This window comes from Bradysia coprophila, unplaced genomic scaffold, assembly GCF_014529535.1.
Source record: "Bradysia coprophila strain Holo2 unplaced genomic scaffold, BU_Bcop_v1 contig_358, whole genome shotgun sequence".
Classification (NCBI taxonomy): Eukaryota; Metazoa; Arthropoda; class Insecta; order Diptera; family Sciaridae; genus Bradysia; species Bradysia coprophila.
The window spans coordinates 5,663,826-5,677,312 of record NW_023503616.1 but is presented as its reverse complement, the minus strand read 5'-3'; the positions used below and the strand labels follow the sequence as shown (position 1 = coordinate 5,677,312).

The window sequence follows — 13,487 nt, the reverse complement described above, 5'->3', positions numbered from 1 at the left end:
TTCTCGATTTCATTATGCTGTTAGTTTTCTTATAATGATGTCGAAGGCGTGGCCACCTCTAGTCCACACCCTACAACAAACATTTATAACACTTGACAATGCTTAGAAGAGTAAATTCAGTCTGTCCCCTCCTTTCGCTCAACACATTATATTCCACCCAGTTGTTGTGCTTCTTTTTCGTAATGACAAAACTACTTCTGTGTGTTTGAAAGTTTAAAATTAACTCGAATTCAGTGCGCATTTCGGTCTCGTTCTAAACAATCCTATATTTACGAACTCCGCGATCCGCCATCAATATAATTAATCAGTATAGGTAATGAGTGAATTTTTCAAATTATATAAATTTTAACGGAAAATTTGAAAAATGTCTATTTGAACGTGGTTCAATGTCATAAATGTGACATACCTGTGATTTATATACGGCATAGTTGCAGTTTGAATTGATAAGAATTTTATTTTTTATTTATTGAATTTGTGCGGTGAAAGAAATTAGAACACCCAACGTACTTGTGTCTTTCGTATTTAAATGTTATGCTAGAATGTAAAAAAAAGTGATTTAGTGATTACGAATGAGTTTTTAAAATACATTTTTTTATTGTTTAAATTTATGCAGACAAGGCCAAGTGATATTGGATCTATTGCTACCATTTATTTTGATTTATGCATGCCAATGTCAGAACACATTGCATTTACAATTTATCAAAGAATTCTTGTAATTATATACGTGTCACTTCTTACAAGTTTCGTTGAAGTTTAACAAACTATTATTCAAATTGGTGGACACCAGACTTGTTTTGATTTGTGTGTTGATTAATTATGATCGTTTACAGTCAAGTGAGCTTTACACTTTTTTGTTATAATAAAGTTTCTGATTTTGAATTTGAATTTGTACAGTATCTAAATACGTTCATATTTTTTCGAAAAAAAAGTAACCCTAAGATCGGCAAATCGGTTTTCACATCTATGACACGACTAAGCTTCGAGAGTTTTTAATTTTATTGAGTTGGTCTTCATTTTAGAAATTAGAACAAGTTTTCTATTCGAAGCTGTCATTGGTTAGTCGTTTCCAATCTAATTAAAAAGTTTTGGATTTTGAGAAAGAACTACAACATCACTATTTGTAGTGTGTGAACTGTGAACATAATTTTATTATTGTTTTTCTGTTTCGTGGCGTTCATTGAGAAAAACCATTGTGTTCAACTCGATTACAGTGAACGACATCTCAAATGTCTCACTGTCATTTTTTTCAGAGAATGTCATTGTGAATTTGCAATGACACAATAAAATTCTCAGAAAAATTTGAAAGTGAGACATTTGAGATGTCGTTCACTGTATAAATGTTTTTTAGGGAAATGATGCTTATTGTCAAACTCCGCGTGCGGCCTCGAATTACAATCACACATCTAGTGCTACCTCTTATGTTTTTCAGAAATCAAAAAGATTCTTGTAGTACAGCTCAATTTTTTTATATAAATAATTTTGACAGTTCAAAACACATTGCAGTACTCAAAAAATGTATGAGAATTTTTTTAGAAGGAGCTAAATTTCAAATATTTGCCCCTCCGAAAAAAAAGTTACATACATTTTTTGAGTACTGCAATGTGTTTTGAACTGTCAAAATTATTTTCATAGGCACACGATGTGTATTGTCACACTGGGCCTACGGCCTCGATTGACAATCTACACATCTAGAGCCTAAAAAAGCATTTATCACTCGGTTGTATAAATAACTATTAAACTCGACGGTGCATTTTAGAGATACGGTGTTTTTTATTAGATCGATTAAAAATAAGTTACATAAATGCATACGATCAATTGCCAACGGCACATAGTAAAACCCAACATCGTGAGGTTAACTTGATATTTGTTCACGGCGGCAAATCTTTGCTGATCTTTTTCTAGTAAAATGGCTCACATTTCAATGAGATAAATAAAGTAATTGTCTTCCTTGTCTCCTAGTGTGATTACTGGCCTCTATTTCGGTCTTACGTGAGAAGTAGCAAGTCCATTAATTGCTATGTTTGTGCTATTACATACTGAAAGCGGCGAAAAAGTGCCTAATATATGAAAAGTGAAGCTTTCGATGCACACAAAACTGTAAATAGATGTTCATCTCGGTTGATGGAAGTGCTGAGAGCCTACGACCGGCCTAGATTCTTTACTCTGACTCGACATCAGGGGTATTGTATGTACCTTTGTGTCTGAATAACCATTAATACTCACTGACAGTGTATTAACGCGGTACTTCTCTCCGTCGGCGCGTAGTTATCCGTTCACATTTAACATTTCGCTTTCTTACGAGTTTTAAGCCTTTGAGCACGGAACGCATTAAACTCCGTTTATTCACCGTTTGCGTTATACAATGGAAAGAGAGAACATTGGTATGAGTGATTGCGAATCGGCCTTTACTTTTTCTATTAAAAATCAATTTCTCGTCTGCCCAGAAATTAAATGTAAGTTATTTCTCAAAAAAAAAGGTTTCAAAGCTTTTAGTTTAACTTTTTATAACCGGCCTCTCGTGGTTACAATCATTACTTATAATGTTTGGTGAAAATTTATTTACTTCGTTTGTTTTAGCGCCTATTTGTTTCTTCGCTGTCGATAACAAATGGATAGTTGTTTCGAAAATGGTTACCTTGCTTGGTTTCAACATATAAAGGATGTTAATCTAACCTGGATAGATCTCAGAGTTAGCACTCAGTCTCACAATGTCTGAATCAAGAATTTAGGTTACATTGGGTGTTGCAAAGGGAATATGTTTATTATGTTAACGGATCATTTTCGCGGGAACAAATTGCTGTGTAATAAACAACCAAAAATGTACCGCTCCTCTTATGTGGTTTATTTTAGTCTGCCGTGAGTTTGGCAAACCCAACGAACAAAATCGGGATTTTTCGAGAAGAGTACTGTAGGTGGCCAAAATTCATGACTTTATATTAATCCGTACTTCGTAATAACAAAAGCTACAGAAATTCCGTTTTTTATATTACAATTCCCAATGGAAACGTACTGAATGTGAAAATATTCTGTAATTATTTCAAAAAGGTATCACTAATGAGAGTATGATTCTAAGAATTCAATGCATACCTAAACGCAATCGGACGTTTTTTTTTTGCTATATGTTTACTCCGTTGCAATGTATGGTGAACGTTATTCTGTGTGTGCAATGTGATTTTATACGTGTGTCTTCAATCCGGCTAAAACTGACATCCACTTTGGAAACTCGTTTTGAAATGGTACTCATAAACACCTTGTTTTATCATTTAATCAGCATCTAATCGATGTGATGAATTGATAATATTTTTATGGCAAATGGAATGGAAATTTAATTTGTTTTAAGGAGATGCGAAGTGTTTTCTAATTTTATTCAACTCTCGTTTTGCTTGGTGCATTAATTTGTTACATATGCAATTACGAAATCACATTTGAAAAAAATGACGAATTCGAAGTAGTGATATGCGAATTCATATGAAAGCATATGTAGTATCCGCATCGTCTGTTTGTAGATTTTATAAATAATTTTAGTTTTTTCATGGACCTCTTCATCCAAGTAATGCTCTGAATCTCGTAAACAATACCCATAGAACTTCCACCTGCGTTTCGTAGTTTAGTCCCTGCGTTGTAGGGCAGACTGTACTAAAGTATTTACAACACGAAGAAAACGAGTTAACACGGAAAGTACCTTTCACATACGGATATCCATCTGTTATCGATAACGACGATAACAATAATGACAAGCTCTGTGTAATAATGGTCCATTATGAAGTAAAATGCATGTTAAAAAAAATTGAAGGACAAGATTTGAAATCAGCCGATTAAAAATACTTTCATCATAAAATCAATAGACCCGACAATAATACTGGTCATATTCTTGCCGTCTGTGATCCTGTATTAATTTTAATTTTTTGTGAACATCTCTTAGACTCTCCATCTCTAAATCAATAGCTTGAGCTAATTTTTTTACAGGAAAATGGAGCTCACTCATGTCAATTTTGAGTCAAGATTTCACTTATTCCGTCAGAGAAAATAAGCTTATTATAGTTGTAATTAAAGTAAATTTTAATTCGGTCGCACTTATCTTCTCATTAAGTACAATGTTCTCTCACTATTTATGAATTATTACAATTAAAAACACAGTAACGATCATAAAAAAACGAACTTGTTTCGACTATGCTGTACAAATTCAAAGTATAAAATTCTGTATTGCGTTTACGAAAGTTTTAATTAAATTCTAATTCTTCTTTTGTTTTAAGGAAATTCATCGAAATTTTAAGTAAAAAAAAAGAATTTACATACAAATTGTGGTACAGTCGGTGGTATCAAAGTGAAAACTATCTACATCTACATTGAATACGCTCATTATAATAAAACTCAAATAAATAATGCTACACAATAACTACTTAAAAACATCGTAAATCAATTAAGATTGTTTTTCCATAAAGCTTGAAGATTGAACGTTTTTTTTTCTTAGTTTAACCGCAAACCGACTCGATTCACGCATTATATGTATAGCGAGTAAAAGAAATAAAATGTTTCAGTAAACATTGAAGTGAAGTGGATATAAGTAGAATAAGGATTGATGTAAATAAAATAAAATAATAACCGTTTAATTACCTTCGGATAATTTTCGCAACACTCTGCAAATGGATGCAAAATTGATGTAACCTGTCATTGAACTATTGCAATTAGAAAAAAAAAAATTGAAACTCAGTTGTGATTTCAACGTTTGACTTTGAATTTAAAAAAAATTGTTGCTTTAGTGAATTTACTGTTGAACCAAAAATGGATGTATAAATGACGATACCGTAATTGATTGGTACATTACCATCAAATTGTGGATTTGACTTCAGTGATTTCTTTACACACAGTTTATACATAAAACAGGTCGTTGCAAAAAGAGTCATGATGATCATTTTACTATGATTCAAATTGTGTGTTGTTGATTGGGAATTATATTTAAAATTCGTTTAAATCGCAATGGCAGTATCCTGCCCGGAAGTTATGTACGGAGCTTATTATCCATATTTATACGGTCGAGCTGGACCAAGCAGATCATTTTATCAATATGAAAGGGTGAGTTGATTACTAGTTTATAAATTAAGGCGTTGAATACGAAAATGTATGAGTGAGAGCTCAAGATAAATTATGATGAGTTTTGGGTCACGGAAAAGTAGAGATATATATATTTTCTAATCAAGAGGTTGTTGTGGTTTGAAATTTTTACACAACAATTTCGATTAACAAATTTAACTCTACATTTTACTAAATACTAAGATAAAGAATCTAGATTTTCATTTGTTAGACGAAATTTATGTGGAATCAATTCAAATCATAACAACGCTCAAATAAAATTTATCTGTATCCACTTTTCCGGGTGGTAGAAATTACATGAGCCATCCGAAACGTTTCCTTGTATGCCTTGAATAAATAGATATATAGTTGACACATTAGAAACTGTAAGTTTATCACAATATAATGAATAAATCCGTTCTTTGTTTTGTTAACAACAGTGTTTGGTGTTTAATATTAAATCTTTTACTTCATTTGTTAAAAAGAATATTTTGCTATATAGGTGAACGCTATGCTAGCTCATCACTTTAGTTATTACCTTTTCGCACCGGTCCATAATCATCACCTTTCCATGCATCCATTTAATGTCGTTTTGAAGGTATTTATTTCACTGTATTTCTGGACACAGTGCGATATTAACTTTTTTTTCGCACGCTAAAGAACCTATTACCTTCAACGAAGGCTAAATTTTTATAAATAAAAATCTTGCATTGACCAGAAATCGAACCCCCGACACCAAAAGGTTTTTGAACACAAAGCAGCGACTATAGCCATTCGGCTATTGAGTCACACAATTATACCGAACGTATTGTTGAAGCGTATATACTATACTAAGCATTGACTAATCGATTTCATTCAACGCGTCTCTTTACATAACATTGCAATGTGTATTATAATGCAGCCTTCTTGATCGTTCAAATGAATTTCTGCATACACAAGAATTTTGGAACAAAATGTAGGACATGTTTTGCATTGGAAAGGTGATTATGGCCCGAAATTGCGAAAAACGTTGTATCTACCACGGTAGGTATGCCGGTATTTTTTCGCACACGACGTCTTGTCGACCTTCATACCTACCTTGGTAGATAAATAACTATTAGATATCGGTGTCGATAACAGATGACTAGTTTTGACAAAGTGTTGGATGCGTGTCTTGTAGAGAGTTGATTTACATAGAAACTTTGCTTGAAAGCGTCAATAAAGCTGTAGTGATGAAAATGATTAGACGACAAAGTACGCTGAAAATGATACATTACTGTCATGCTATGACATTTTTTGTTGCTACGTGTGGGGAGCCGAGGAATTAGGGAATGCAATCCCGTACCGATTTTTGAATCCCGGGATTCGGGATTGAGAAACTCAGTACCGGTACCAGTACCGGGATTTCCAGTACTGAAAAGATGTGGATTAGATATCAGTAAAAGAAATTATTTTCTTTTTATTCTCATTTTTTTAATTTTTTTAATTGTACAGTGCTTACACACGTATCGAATTTCCTTTGTTCTGAATATCAAATTTGACACTAGGACAAAATCAATTCGATATTTACGTCGCTGTGTGAAGGCCGGGTAATTAACTTTAATTTATTATTGTAACAGCGTAGATGTCACATTGAAAATTTCAATTTGCTCTTAAGAAAAAAGCTCTAAGAAAGCGCACTCAACGTGTCATCGTTCAATCTTCAACTATAGGTTATGGGACTTGTTGTTGTCGCAATCGCAAATTTTTTGCGCTTTGTCATTCAAAAATTAATTGATTTGTTAGGAAATTTAAATTTTTAAGTGAAAAGTGACAGAAGACCGACTTGCCGACAGCGTCAATAATTGACAGTTTTGTGAAATATCGCCTAAATCCACAATACATTTTCCTACGCAAGTAACAACAAGACGAAAATGCACGTTCAGATTCAACGCTCGTTGATTTGATGAGCAGCAGACGTTCATGTCCTTTATAAATATTTTCGGTTGACCACCGGCAGTACGATCGCATGCCAAAATTTATGTGCAAACTAAACACGGCCAACTTCGCAAAGAGGGACAGTTTTTAAAATATTAAAAAAAAAACAGATAACATAGAAAATTCTAATGGAAAATTGAATTAAACACTTTTATTGCATTGCGGTGTATATATCGACATTTTATGGAAACAAAGGATCACCAGATCTGTGTTTCGAGATCTTAAATGATCATCCCAAACTGATAAATCTAAAAAAAATATATCGACATTAAACACTGTTTATATTTGAAGTCAAGGAAAATAAAAGCGTACATTTGCAGGAATTTAAATAATATTCCGCTTTTGCGAGGTTGATTAGTTTGCACACAAAATCGTCTAAGTAATCCACCGCACTGTGCTGTGCTGTCATCAGTTTCTCAAACCGAGGAGATCTATAAAAGAAGGCTGCGGTTTAGTTGCCCCCATTCTCAAACAAACTAAACCTACTATCAGAAAGATTTTAAACCCTTATTGACAAATTTTGGCTAGCCATCGTAGTTTTCAAATGTCTTTTGCTGTGTTTGCAAATAACACGACATTCAATGTTTATCTTATATTTCTATAGTAGTTTGAATCAGTAAAATCGATTGATTTTAGGCACTTCCGCATGTACAACTCGCGAAATTGCCTAAAATCGAACGTCCAAAACAGATACACAATAGTTATTTGTGTATCTGTTTTGGACGATTGTTTTCAGGCAATTTCGCTTGTTGTAGCCCGAACGAAGTGAGACATGCGAAAGTGCCTAAAATCAATCGTCCAAAACAGATACTCAAAAAAATTTTCATGTAAGGGGTCGAAAACCTGAGAAAAATATCGAAACTCCCTCATTTTCGGCCCCGACACATGAAAATAACTATTGTTTACTTGCGGCCAAAAAATGTGAAAAACTGGTTTTCAGAGAGACGGTAATGAGTCGTTTTCTGGCTGCTACCAAACAAAATAGCTCTTGTGCTAACAAGGGCTAAATGTGTTCCTAAAAATGTACTGCATACCGGTGCATGATATGTCTACATTAGGCAAAACTAATTCCGTATCTATGCTCGCAATGCTGATGATTTTTCTTATTATTTTTTTAATTACTTTTCGTCTAGTAAACAAACAGTTTTCAATGCCCTCAATAGGTTAAAAGCGCATGTTTAAAGTCACAATATCATTACGTATGTGTAAGTGCATTTATGAAAATCCTACTGGTTTTTTTTTTCACTTCTGCTTTACATTATCTTATGTAAATAAATTTATTCCCAAGAAATATGTCAATGAAAATGTGTAAAAAAAACTGAAAACACCTATTTGGAATGTTTCAATATCATTTAATTAAAACAAAAGAGAATCAGAGATACAACATTCGCATTTAATTTCAGATAAAACATATCATATCGAATGGATTTATACGAGAAAAGTTAAACGAAATGAAGAGAAAAAGTGATTTATTTATGTAGATCGAACAACTTTGATGAATTCGCTTAAAATAAATTTAATGCGAGCTAAACGATGTCGTACAAAAATACAAATAAATACGTCGATATTGTGGTCAATGACTGAGTTTTCGATAGAGTGCCTTTGATTTTTATTTTATACCCAGCATTAATTTATTCTTTTCATTGATGTTGGGAAGCTGGATTAAATACTAGATATTTTTCAGGTTAAATTTCTTGTTGTTTTATAACTTCTGTGCAGTTTATTATTCTAGTGCATATGGTATGTACTTAGCGACGACGTAACCCTGTACTGTAAGAAGTACTAATGAAAAGGCGGAGATGGTTTTGTGCTAAATTGATTCTATTAAAAAAGGGTATTCATCTGTTTGCGACAACAATGGATTGTAGTATTACAGTATCGTTTCCCTCAACCTCAATCAATCAAAAACCTTAAGTAGCAACATTTATATTAAAACTAATGAAGTAAAAGATTTGTATAACATAAACAAAAGAGTTACAGTGATTGATTAAACGATTTGACGCACAACATTGCTCATTAGGCAACCTTATTGAACCTTATTTTAGCATAAGAGGTTTTTTCTCGCAAGAAACATTCGTTGCTGTTTGAAACGATACAATCAGAAACATAATTGGTACGGTAAATTCTATTCGAATAATTTATTGTAACTTATTACTTAGTGGTGTCGCTTGCCAGGATATAAATATCGTCGTTGAACAATTGTTTAACTTCAAAGTAGTGAGTATGAGCGCTTCGTTTTATAGTTTGTAGTGAGCCATTCGCACTTCGTTTTTTTTAACATTCACCTTGTTATAATAGAGGTTAGCTCGTTTAGTTGCTTATTTTTGTCGTCGTTGTCCACAACAGATGACTAACTGCTTTTGAAACCAATAATTGTTCTTTGAACCGGCTTCCTTCTATGAATTCCTCACGTTAATACACGTGGTTAATTAGATTATAACATTTTTCTTTGCAAATCTCACTGCGAAAATATACGTAAGGACTCATAGTAAACTCTGATAAGAAAGATGTTTGTATAAAATGTCCTTATAATCACCGTAAAAACCATTTACATTAACTCTTAATCTAATATTTTTTTTGCAACAAAAAACTTGTTTATCTCAAATCTATCACCGTTGCCGCCAATGAGATTGTGCATTTAGCAAAAATTTCAGCACAAATCTATTCGATCATGTAATCGTGTATGGTTCAATAAACAGACAAAGACTAATATATTACAAGCACACACATTATATCTGTTTTAATCGGTTAATATAAATTATATACACATTGTACATTCTATACATCTACTTCATTTTACTTAACCGCATTACGCATATTGTATCCATGTGTACATGTGAATATATCATCATAGGTACAAATGCATTTCATGTACAAAATAACTAACAAAATGTGGAAACAATTTTCTTAGTGCCGGCCTTGTATAATTGGGCGTTAAGACAATTGGAATCTCTTTGAAAATGACCGCTTCAATACTGAAAGATAAGCCATCATCAAGTCGAACTTTGTTTATTTCGAATATGTTCTTGTGGTTTGGATTATATATATATATAAACTCGTACGTATTTGTATAAAGAAAATACGATTACACTCTTGTGTCTTTCGTTGAACACACAGAAATTAAGTTTTAGATTTTTGCATGGTGAAAATTGGTTCAAAACAATTTTTTTAATTTTAGTTTTCCGGTAATTTTTTTAAACCTCTGGTATGCAAGTTAAATCTACTTCAAAGAACAATTACTATATACAGGCTGGTAAATTATCATAATCGTGTTCCTTGAATGGTCAAATCAAAATAAATTCGAAATTGATACTTTGAGCAATCAATCAAGTCGCTGAACCAATAAAAAAATATTTTTCTGTTAATTAAATTCAATATGTGGAAATGAAAAAGGTTCGGGATTCGGATGGTATTGTTTGCAATGGAATTGAAACCTGTTAAAAAAACGATAGCAATGCAATAAATAAAACATTAAAATGGAAATGATAGCACATTTGTCGAAGAGGTAGAAGACACCACGTCAGTTTACTCCAATAAAAAAAAACCATAACGGTTATGAAACAATTATTTTGACAACTAACTTACAACCATAACCAACCGTCTCGTTCCAGCACCCTGATCTCTTGCACATAAGATGTTGTTAAAATTCTCGACATAAGTGCTTCTGACATATTTTCCATTTATTTATGGACATAACATTACAACCGAAATAAACAATGCATTCAGTGAAACAAGAAAATCGCCATATTATACAGAAACAATATGGTGAGAAAAAATATCCGCAAAATGTTGGAAAAAATGCTACAAATTTTTCATTGATGTCGATTCTGAAAATAATGTAACACACGTAGAAGTTAATGCATAAATTGTAATTTATTTATTGAAGAAGAGAAGAAAAAAACTATGCTGAATGCTACAAGTGGGACTTATGCTTATGAATAATCTACGATGCATAAAATGAAGCAATATTTTTTGGTTCATTCTTGAAAAGCGTTCCTTTTTTGTGAGGAACTTTGAATGAATAACAGCTCTGAAAAAATGAATCCTGACTGTACGCTGATTTTCAAAGAAACACCTTTTAAAATGGACTGGTGTTATCGACAATCATGTCAAAATCGAGTAGGAAAACCACTCTTTTTTATTGATATGATTAACATGATTAAGATGATTAACCAGTGATTAACATGATGACGAATTGGTGATTTACCAGCATTTGACTGGGGGAATCGTCGCTAAACAACCAATAAACGTGAAATATAGCGGTTAATCATTGTTATCACCGATTAACCGTTTGGATTTACAAAACTTATGTTTCTAATTAACAGATTAACTGATTAACCAATGGTTAATAACCATGTTAATCACAAAATAGTATTTCACCCCTCTGTCAAAATTAAGTGATGAGCTCTGGTTTGTGTTCACTAGTAATAGCAAAACGTGTGCCATTACTAACGAAGCAAAAGATTTTTTTATCAAACGCAAAACTATACTTTTTATCAAAAGAAGCAAAAGATTTTATCTGATTATATCCAGTCTTAGGGTATTTAATTTGACAATTTTGTCAAAGTTTCTGGATTTCTCATCGAAATAAATATCTTGTCACAGTAAGCGCAAGATGATAGAAAATTACTGGGTGAAAATTACCACATTTCATTGACATAAACAGAAATTGATAAAGTGGCTACGAAGATACTGCTAAAAAAGGGTTATTTTTCGAGGTATAGCTACGGTGGTAAGTGTTCGAGAAACTAAATTCCCACGAAATGTGAAAGATCACACCAATCAGGGAAAAAAGTTTATCAAATAAAGTCTTCCCAGTAGAATTCTTTCTAGACCTTTCAAGCTGTTCTGTTAAAGAAATGTGGAATTTTCATCCAGATTACAGCAAATATTATATAAATTTGTGCTAGCTGGGAAAAAGCCAAAAAATAGTAAATTTCTGATGGATTTCATGTTTTTTCATAGCTAAAATATTTATTTCGATATAAAATTCAGAAACTTTAAAAAAATTGTCAAATTGAGCGCCCTAATATGTTTGACCTCTTTTGTACAGTCTCCTCGACTCGACAGTCTCGGTGTGTTTGGGACTAAGCCTGCCTTGCCCGTACAGTACACAATGTAAGCATTTAATTATCGTCTAGAGCGATGGTCGATTATGAATTTATGATCGACTGGCTAATTATACCAAAAATCCAACATTATTATGTGTACAGAGCAAGCCATCTTCCAGCTCGATATATAAACTAGTTTTAGCTAGAAATGTGAAGTAGTATCTGCCTTCTTGATGTCGTAAACTAGGTTCTCGACTTCGTCTCAAACAATTTACGCCACGCAGCACCGAGATACCGCTTTACATTTATATCGATATAAAACGTTATTATCGTCAAAGACAGTACAAATAGCGAAAAAGCACCTAATTCATATACTGTTTCGGTCACTGGTCTTCTCGGATTGATTCCAAAATATTTTCGTGTCTTCTTCATATATCTAAACCCATTATCAAGACTCTCACTTCAACAAATAGATGGTTATAATATCAATGTAAAAGTATAATCTATTAAGATATACAGAAAGGAATGTAATTTCGAGACGCTTTATTAAGATGAACTTTAACTCTAATGAATTGAATTTGTACTTACTTATACCAATAAGTATGGTGTCTTTAGAATGCAAACTGTGCGCTATCAAGATCAAGTTTCCATAGTTATTTCGCTATATTTACTCTGAAGCACTCCGCGAATAATGTGTGGATTGTGTGTATAGCGTTATGTCGTCATATCGGTGAAAATGAAGTGGAATTGCTATTGTTGTGAGTGGATGATTGGAATTCGTTCAATATATAATATTGTCAAAGGGAATCATTGTTATTGTGATAATTAAAAATGTTTTCAGCTTATCACACCAATTTGATCAGAGTCATAAAATGTTGGTTAAATTAATTTAACATTTCAATTAGATATGTCATTAGTGCATATTAGTGCCAAATTAGCGATTTTATTTTTGTGGTAAATTCATTTTGCTAATTAAAACTGCTTCTCTTTTATGTTGAACGTAAACAAATATTGTTTGATGGTAATTGGTTGACTTTATAATTAATTTTACAGGTAGTCGAATAGACACAAAACAAATCTCAATAGCAAAGTTATCACACTGTTCTTCGATAAATGCACAGAATATTATACTATCTGTTATTGACAGCGAAGACATGAATAGCGATAGGCTCAGGTCAGTCCGGTCTCTTTTAGCAAAACATATGTTAAAACCATTGAAGTAAAAGATTTCGTTTCAATATGTGGTTCACTATTTATGAAAAATTAATACAAAAGTGACATCTCCTCTGTTTGCAAAATTAGAATGCCATTCAACGTTCTGATTTAACTTAATTTACGTCACATGTCATGTTTCAATTGCCTACATTCACATCTAAAATCTACTTATATTGTACATCACTGATGCCTATT

At 32.6% G+C, this 13,487-nt stretch overlaps 1 protein-coding gene across 6 annotated transcripts in view; it reads left to right on the top strand.

Annotated features, from left to right (window-relative positions):
* The first annotated feature begins 210 nt into the window (after positions 1–210).
* The window catches only part of LOC119081468 (protein vestigial), a 33,711-nt gene continuing 20,434 nt past the window's right edge, over positions 211–13,487 (top strand). For 2 of the 6 annotated variants that reach the window (XM_037190463.1, XM_037190457.1), the window contains exons 1-2: positions 220–834; positions 4,254–5,073. In XM_037190463.1, coding sequence (XP_037046358.1) covers positions 4,978–5,073 — 96 coding nt within the window. In that variant the 5' untranslated portion in view covers positions 220–834; positions 4,254–4,977. Of the gene's footprint in view, positions 835–4,253; positions 5,074–13,487 lie in introns of all 6 variants that reach the window. The other 4 variants (XM_037190460.1, XM_037190459.1, XM_037190462.1 and 1 more) reach the window with 4 other exon arrangements.